The sequence below is a fragment of the Rhipicephalus microplus genome, chromosome X, assembly GCF_043290135.1.
Source record: "Rhipicephalus microplus isolate Deutch F79 chromosome X, USDA_Rmic, whole genome shotgun sequence".
In the NCBI taxonomy this organism is placed as follows: Eukaryota; Metazoa; Arthropoda; class Arachnida; order Ixodida; family Ixodidae; genus Rhipicephalus; species Rhipicephalus microplus.
The window spans coordinates 67,737,951-67,747,423 of record NC_134710.1 but is presented as its reverse complement, the minus strand read 5'-3'; the positions used below and the strand labels follow the sequence as shown (position 1 = coordinate 67,747,423).

The window sequence follows — 9,473 nt, the reverse complement described above, 5'->3', positions numbered from 1 at the left end:
GGAGGGGTTAGAAGATCTGTTTCAGCCACTTTCAAATATTTGCGGGCTGCTTGCTACTTTTCTTCGCGAAGGAGTAGCCCGTCATCTTGACTGCACCCTCTTCGGCAATGCAACACGACGTCCGAGATACGTCATTGGCGTGCAACCAACGACCTAGAGAGGCTTCCCCCACATGAGCACTTGCCACAGTGGCGCATGGGCAGGAAACACGAAGCGAGAAGCACTTTTTCCCTCACAGTATATTAGTGAGACGCCTTTTTAGTTCGGAGGCTTTTGTTCTGAAAATACTGCTTTTCCCAGAGTCTCGGGTTCAACAAAACGGCAGCGGGCAGCACAGAAAAAATGAAAATGTGGACTGCGTGGCTGAAACTGCATCGCTACAGCGCCAAGGTACTGTTTCGTAGGGCAAAGAACCAATCGACAAGCTCAGTGGTGCGTAACATTGCCCATGGCCAAGCTTTTGTCAAACTGTGCATACGAAGAGGATTGGTCGGGCAAGGGAAAATTGTTTTAAATGCGAATGCATTGCTTAGTCAGTGCATGTCAAGCGTCTGTCGGTGTCCACGCGCCGACTGTCACTCCCTCTCCCATAGCAACAGTTGCGGGCACGCGCGCTTATTCTCGCCCCTAGCAACCGGAGCAGGTGGTGCGGGCGGAGTAGCAGAGAGTGAGTGGAGAGGAGGAGCGTGCTCTGGCATGTGAAAACACTCGCATCACAAGAGCCCGGCAGAGCTCTTGCGTGTATGGAGAGAGTGTAGATGAGGGTAGGTGCAGTTCTTCGCTGCTCCTCTCACAAACCGCTCTCTCTCCTCCCTGCACCCCACTCTCCTGGCCGCACGCTCGTACGTATATATTGATACATAACAGCCGCTAAACACGGCTGCGTGAAAGAGGAGGACGAAGTAAGTTTTTGGTTGATGCTGGACTGGCGTCATCTTGCTCGTCGAGTTCTGTGCGTTGTAGATAGATTATTAAAGAAGTTACTCGTAACATTATTGGTGGAGGTGGACGACCCCCGTACCTCAATGGAGACGCGCAGCGGTCGCAGCATCGGCAACCCTTCGACTGCTGGTACTTCCTCTACGCTGCCCTCATCAGTCCAAGCCGCTACCTACGCCCCACTCCCACACCTCAGGGATCCCGGCACTTTCTCCGGTGATGGTACGATCGATCTTGACACTTGGCTGAACCGGTATGAGCACGTCAGTGCTGCTCACCGCTGGGATCCCATGCTCATGCTTACCAACGTGCTTTTCTACCTGGACGGCACTCCCCGAACATGGTTTGAAAGCCACGAAGCCGACATAACGAGCTAGGATCTCTTGAAAGAAAAGATCTGCGACCTGTTTGGCGATTTATCTGGTTGTCAGCTCGCTGCAAAGCAGGCTCTTGCCACACGGGCCCAGTCTTCTACTGAATCATATGTCTCCTACATTCTTGACGTCTTGGCCCTTTGTTCCAAGGCCGACCAAAGCATGTCGGAAGACGAAAAGGTTAACCACGTCTTGAAAGGCATTGCCCATGATGCTTTCAACCTGCTGGTTTTTAGCAACGTCTCGAGCATCGACACCATCCTTAAAGAATGCTGACGTCTTGAACAAGCTAAAGCCCGCCACGTAGCCCAAAGCATCGTGCGCCTTCTGAACACAGCGGCTACTTCGTATGGCGACGCCTTCCACCAGGACTCTCAACGTGACGACCTCTCATGCATCGTTTGTCGAGAGGTCGAGGCAGCACAACCGGTAGCCACGCCATTCCCGACGCCTGCGCCTTCCTCGACCACGATCTCTTTGATACAAGCCATCGTTCATCAAGAGCTATCGAATGTCGGCCTACATCCTGTTCCTGCTGTATACTCTGCTGAGCCTTCTTATCGTCCCCCTTCTGCTCCTCGCATCTATTGCAATCCGTCCGAATGGCGTACCTTTGATGACAGGCCCATATGTTTTAACTGTCGACGCGTTGGTCATATCACTCATCACTGCCGCAACCGCTGCGCTCCACCGTCACATTATGCACCTCAGTCTCACGCCACTTCTGTCCGCCAGTCGCCCCCATCACTTTCTCTATCAATGCCGACCACGTTTTCCGCTCCTGCAGCACCTCTGAGCAGACCTCGCTACGACCGGTCATCCTCCCCTGCTCGTCGTCAGTCCCGGTCGCCCCCACAATGCCGTGCTGCCTCCCCAACTTATTCGCAGCACCTCCGACCGGAAAACTAGGCCGTGCAGCTTCTGGAGGTGGAGCTGCGTTGACGACCTTCGTAAGAAATCCTCGCTTAGCATTAACGACGAACCGGAACCTTTTGGACGTTACTGTCGACAATGTTTGTGTCAGCGCATTGATAGATACTGGCACGCATGTGTCCATTATGAGTGCTAACCTTTGCCGCCGACTTAAAAAAGTCACACCCGCCCTCAATCGAGCTGTACGAGTCGCCGATGGAGGAACTGCCGCAATTCTTGACATGTGCTCTGCGCAAGTTTCTATTGGGGAGAGAAGCACCGTCGTTCTTTTCGTCATTATCGAACATTGCCCTCATGAACTCATTCTTGGTATGGATTTTTTAGCCACGCACTCTGCCCTCATAGACTGTTCAGCTGGCTCTCTCCATCTCGATTTACCTCTCTTTTCCGACTCGACCAGCCCACCGCAAACCAGCCTCTGCTGCATTGATTTCACGTGCCTCCCGCCTAACTCTGTCACACATGTCGACTCATCTTCCATGCCGCCAGTATCTGACGATGATTACAGGGTGGCCCCGATTCCTGCCATGATGCTTTCGCATGGGTTGCCGTGCCGCATATGATTCTAACGATTACGAGAAACCGCACCTTCCTTCTACTGGTCAACTTCTCACTCACCACCCAAGTTCTACCACAGGGTATCTCCCTGGCCAAAATTACCGCTCTCCAAGAAGACTATGTCGAGCCCTTCAGAGTGGACGATTGCTGCAGCTCAGTCAGTGGTTCTACTCCATCATGTTCTTGGGGCGCCGACATCGAGCGAATGGTGTCATTGGACCTCACGTCTGAGCAAGTTGCAGCGCTTTGCCACATTCTTGAGGGCTATTATTGCATTTTCGACTTTTCCAGCAACTCTTTAAGGAGGGAAGCTGCACTTGAAAAGCGGCTTTTTCATTTATGGATAGATCTGAACCAAATTTTCAGTTTGCGTATTTTGATGTGCAGATTCCAAAAAATGTAATTACTTTTGTGATAGGGCTAGTAGTTCCCAATATACTGTGCTATCATTGCATAAGCTGGGTCCTTTGTTTGGAGCAAAATTAGCGTCTAATCAGAAAACCCAAAAATGGTGGTTACAGTATTGAAACAATGTAGGATGTTCAAGGATAGCAAGATGCTATAAATCAATTTACTAGGCGAATTTTAAACAAGAGATAGAGGTCATCAATGTTTAAAGAAAAAAAAAGCCATTGTCACATACCATATGTATATTGCCCTGAAAATAGGCATATTGCTTACTGCATGCATTTATCTTTCTGGCAAAACAAAAATTATGCTGACAGCTCAAATAGAACAGAAGCTATTTATCCTCCATTGTGACAAATGTGTCAAAATTGCTGCTTTGAGAAAACAAGGAAAAATGTTGCAAAACATTTTTATTGGAAAAATACCTATAAAAGCTTAAGAAAATGCACCAGGGGCATAATCTGGATGCATCCCATCCTTATTCCTCCTCTTGGCCAGCTTCTTCACATTCTCAGATGCTTCTCTTTCCGATCACATCAGCGTCTACCCTCAAACGGCCGGAGTCGACAGCGCGCACGCTGTCAGGGAGGTGCGTGTCTACGCTCTTCTCCGTTCCCGATAGCATCGGCGCGGTCATAGTCCACAGAGCGTACGCTATCCGGGGAACCCGTCTCGCGGACTCCTCTGTTGACGATAACATCAATACTCGTGCGGCCAGCGTCCACGCCACGCACGCACGAGGAATCGTCTACGGCCACGTCGACATTATCAGACGATGTCGGAGCTTGCTCCCGCGATGCAGTAGCAGCACCATTGGGCTTTCTACCCCTGCCTTTCTTCAGTGAACAGCCAAACTGATGCTTCGACCGGAACTTTTTCGCACCGCCGGGCATAGCGAACCGCACCAAAATATTCTAGCACCCTGACCGCACAAACACGTTAGCGATAAGACACCATCGCAAGAGCGATACCTTTTCAAATGGCAGCTGGCACTGCCATCAAGGTTTCCTGGCCAATCGAGAAACGCCATTTTGGTCACGTGCGTCAGGCAACCAATGGAGCCGTGCGCAGCGCGTGGTTTTGCTTTGCTTTTTTTTTTGCCTCCGCGTGGGGCACATGGTTGCTTACTGAAAACAAGAAAAAAGCTGGAAACGCGACCTTTCAAACAAGACCAAAATGGCACAACCAATAGGAGACACTTTGTTAAGGACTTTGCGACCATTGCACGCCCCCTCACAGACCTCTTGAAGAAAGACGCCTCGTTTATTTGGGGCCATGACCAAGCGTCATCGCTTTTTTAACTTACGACCCTGTTTACAACGCCACCAATCTTGGCTCACTTTGATCCATCAGCCCCAACCGAGGTTCACACGGATGCCAGTGGACACGGCACAGGAGCTGTGCTATTGCAGCACCAACGGGGACATGACCGTGTTATAGCCTACGCAAGTCGACTGCTTTCTCTAGCCGAGCGCAACTATTCCATCTTGGGAGCACGAGTGCCTCGCCTTTGTATGGGCAGTCGCCAAGTTTCCCCTATACCTGTAGGGGTGCTCATTCCGTGTTGTCACGGATCATCACGCGCTCTGCTGTCTAGCCTCCCTGAAGGACCCCACAGGACGTCTCGCTCGTTGGGCCCTACGCCTTCAAGAATACACGTTCTCTGTAATGCATAAAACAGGGCGATTACATCAGAATGCGGAATGTTTATCCCGCTACCCTGTGGATGAAGCAACCGATACTGACGCTATCGCGGACGTTTTTTCCGTGTCGCAGCTGCTGAACATTGGCGAAGAGCAACGTCGGGATGCTTCTTTACGAGCCATCATTGACAAACTGGAGTCACTGCCTCGCGACCCATCCCTACGAATGTTTTTGGTGAAAGACGGCATTCTATACCGCCGTAACCTTGATTCCTTCGAATCTGACTTACTTCCTGTCATCCCAGCGCACCTGCGTTCCACTGTCCTGCACCAACTTCATGACACTCCCATGACGGGCCATTTGGGCGTTTCTTGCACATACGATTGGGTACTACGTCGTTTTTTTTTGGCCTGGACTTGCACGCTCTGTTCGACGCTATGTCGCCGCTTATGAGCCCTGCCAGCGTCGCAAAACGCCGTCTGTCCTCCCAGCTGGCTACCTTGAGCCGATCGACGTTCCCACTGAACCTTTCTTTCGAGTTGGTCTCGACCTGTTGGGCCCTTTTCCACTCTCCACAGCCGAAAATAAATGGATTACTGTTGCCACAGACTACGCGACGCGGTACGGAATCACACGAGCAATCCCAACCAGTTGCACTACCGATGTTGCGGACTTTATGCTGTACGACATAATGTTAGTGCACGGTGCTCCCCGCCAACTTCTCACCGACTGTGGCCGCTCGTTCTTATCAGCTGTCGTTCACGAAATCTTGAGTTCTTGTTATACCAAGCACAAATTTACTACTTCGTACCATACCCAGTCAAATGGCCTCACTAAGCGCCTCAACAGGACCCTAACCGATATGCTTGCCAAATACGTTGTGCCAGACCACCAGGATTGGGACATTCATTTGCCGTACGTGACGTTCGCCTACAATTCGTCCCGTCACAACACTGCCGGCTATTCGCCCTTCTATCTCCTATATGGCCGGGACCTAACTCTACCCTTAGACACTTTGCTACCTGCGGCCAATGAATATGCCGGGGAAGCCATTGCCTGCGCCGACCACGCGCGCCAAGTCGCCCGTAATTCTCTACAGGCTTCACAGGCGCACCAACGAACGACAGCTCTACCATTCTCACCATAGAGACGTGCACTTTTCCCTTGTTCTCTCGTGCTCCTCTGGTCACCCACTCGGCGTGTGGGACTGTCTGAGAAACTGTTGTCGCCCTACACTGGACCATTCCGTATCGTTCACCAAGTGACAGACGTCACGTACGAGATTGTCCCAACCGATCCAACAAAGTCATCGTCAGTACCGAGCGACACCGTTCACGCGGCTCGGCTAAAGCCCTATTACCCCCCTTCGACATCATTTGCGTAGATTTAGCACCGAGACGGTGCTTTTACCGCCGGAGGTTATGATACATAACAGCCGCTAAACACGGCTGCATGAAAGAGGAGGACGAAGTGAGTTTTTGGTTGATGCTGGACTGGTGCCATCTTGCTCGTCAAGTTCTGTGCGTTGTAAATAGATTATTAAAGTAGTTACTCGTAACAATATAAATGGAGTGAAGCTCACACCCCACTCTCGACCATTTGCTGGCTGATGAATAAGTAAATGGTTATGGCACAAATCCTCGTCTCTTAATTAATTTATGCCATTAAATTTACTAGGCCGGGTACTCTCATCGCAAGAAATGCACTCGCATTTTCTCAGGACTCCCTTCGGGGAGGTGGGGGCAATATTTTCTACATGGAGGGTCTGCCTGGTGCGCAGTGCTGAATATTCGGCAAATGTGATCACCCTGGTCTACTGTACAAATTGTGAGCATATTTGGGGGTGTTGAAAAAGTTTGAGCCTGTTTACTGGCTTTTTATAAAGTTCGACCGTAGCAAAGTCGGAAAGGCAGCTTTGCTGCAATATGAGAATGTTATGAGGTGAAGCATATTTAAGATATGAAGGGGTTATTTTTAGTTTGACAATGACTGCATATGTCTCAGAGAAGTTTGAATAATAAAAATTCCAATGTGAATCAACTCGAATAGCAAACACTATTAAAAAATATTCAAAATTTCGAATATTCGCACACTCCTCATTTTTCGCTGCATTGCCACAGATTGGCTTACAGATAGCATTTCTTTTCGTATGCTGTACTACACCACATTTTGCATTTCTATGCCCTAAATGTCCAAAATGCAGCACATCATGGGCTTCATGGTTGACATTATTTATTTAGAAGAAATACTATTGCGTTCCGAATTATGATCGCAAATCTAGTTGTGTTGCATCGTCAGCAAATTCTCACTTGATGAAAAAAGGCGCTCAGAGCATCTATGAAAAGCAATGGCTGTCTTGGTGAGTTGGAAGTCACACATTGTCTCGACGCTAACTTGACCAAGCCAACAATAGTAAAAATATCTGGGGTTTCATACGATTATGAGGGACATCATAGTGGAGGGTGCTGAAAATGTTGACCATGTGGCGCTCTACGTCCACTAAAATGCAACTGCCGCAGCCATTGACCAAGTCAAGCCATGGCTTCAAGGTAAGGCGCGTCTCTGAATATGGGGGTAAGAAAGGACATAGACCATGCAAAAAACAAATTCATTCTTCCAGTTATCATTTACACACTGCACCAATATCTAAATGAAACAAGATACATAAAAAATAACAACAATAAGTGCTCAATGGGACAGCATAAGTACGTACATAAATGATACTGGTGCGCCCATGTTATCTTGAATCACACTCGTGCTTCTCAGCTATGTGAGGAAGACTTCAAAAACTGCATCTACTTGCCTTTTGCCTCTTTCAAGACCTGTAGTTCCTTTCTTCGTTGTTCAACATCCACCTTCACCCGCATGCCAAGAGCTCCACTCACTAAGCGGCGTGCCACTGAAGCAGATGTCTGCGGACGGGGCTTGTAAGGCATCAACATTTCTGCATAAAAAAAGGCAGTATATCACTGGTAAATTGTGTGTGTCAAATTCACTCGAAAATTCTGATTTCACAAGGGGTACTTCTGGCTTGCCCTAAAGGTATTTTGTAATAACATCTTTTGCTAAGGAAACAAAATAGCAAGAGCTCACGAGCCAGAGCGCACTTTCTGTGCTATGTTTGCCAAAAAAAATTCCATGAGAATAATATGTCAGGTTTTACATCCCAAAACTATGATATGATTATGAGAAACACCGTAGTGGAAGGCTCCGGAAATTTTGACCATCTGGTTTTCTTCAACGAGCACATGGGCCTCTGCTACCATATCGCGTCTATCAAAATGCGACTGCAAAGAAAATTTCACTATACATGACCAGCACTGATTCTCCGGCGGAAGATGCTACAGCTACATGCATCTAAATATACTTTACACAATTGCACTGATACATAGTTAATCCTTTGCAACTCGATGCTTGGTGCCAAGAAATTATTAATGGATAGCCATGTTCATACTATACATATAGACCATTAGTAGGAATCGTAAGCATGAATGCAAGTAACGAAATAAGCTTGTTTAGTCTTGGTTGTATTTAGCATTAAGTACGTGTAACTTGGGGCATAAACGTTGGCAGGCCCACAACTTGTACAACTAATGTTGTGACCGTTATGGCATGACCAATGTGCAAAGCAGTTTCGGTTATCACTTTCCACTCTTCAGTCCCCCCCCCCCCCCCCCCCGACACTTCGTCTTTATGAACGTTTTGAAAGCCATGCAGTAGCGGGTCTGCACAGTTAGTTTGCCAGTGTTTACTGTCTTGTGCGCTCATGGCTAGTAACCATGATGCAAAAGGGACTTTGCTGTGCAGCGACTCGTAAAAGTGCGACAAAAGGCTCATACTGTACGACTAGCATCTGAAAACGTACTGCGACAAGCAGCTGCAGAATAACACTTAACTTGAAGTTGGAGTTGAAAGCTGGAATTTTGAAGCTGGACAATCATTGGCGATGCCAGAGTTGCAAAAGCTTCAAGGCAAATATTTGGTGCAGAGTACAGTGTCTGCCAGCACGCACATATTTGGTTCCTGGAGATGCCAGCATGACATAGTTGGATCCCTTTGTGGTTCATTTATTGGTTTTTACTCAACTTAAAACCTTTTTTTTTCTTTTAAACTTGGTACATTGCTGTACGATTGCACAGCAATGTTTCAAGTTGATTCCAAAGGACAAAACGGGCATTTGTAGAAATCAAACTGGCCACCGTAGACACGCGTTAATGAGTGTGCATGTCACATCTTCCCTCTAGCTGAGCCATAAACTACCAAGCAAAACACTCATCATCGTCACCAGCCTGACTACACCCAATCCAGGGCAAAGGCCTCTCCCATGTACCGCATATCAACCCAGTCTTGTGCTTTCTGCTGCCATGTAATACCTGCAAACTTCTTAATCTCATGCGCCCACCTAATTTTCTGTCTCCCTCTCATGCGTTTACTTTCTTTTGCAATTTAGACGGTTACCCTCAATAACCAGAGGTTATCCTGCTGACGCACTGCCTGTTTCGCCCATGAACATTTCTTCTTGATTTCAGCTATGATATCCTTTTTTCCCCGACCCACTCTGCTCTCTTCCCGTCTCTTACGGTTACATTTATCATTTTCTTTTCGATTGCTCGCTCC

General features: G+C 48.2%; 1 protein-coding gene across 3 annotated transcripts in view; it reads right to left on the bottom strand.

Annotated features, from left to right (window-relative positions):
• LOC119175913 (uncharacterized) overlaps positions 1–9,473 on the bottom strand; it is a 35,284-nt gene that overhangs the window by 6,049 nt on the left and 19,762 nt on the right. For all 3 annotated transcript variants that reach the window (XM_037426949.2, XM_037426950.2, XM_037426951.2), the window contains one exon: positions 7,660–7,800. In XM_037426949.2, coding sequence (XP_037282846.2) covers positions 7,660–7,800 — 141 coding nt within the window. The remainder of the gene's footprint in view (positions 1–7,659; positions 7,801–9,473) is intronic.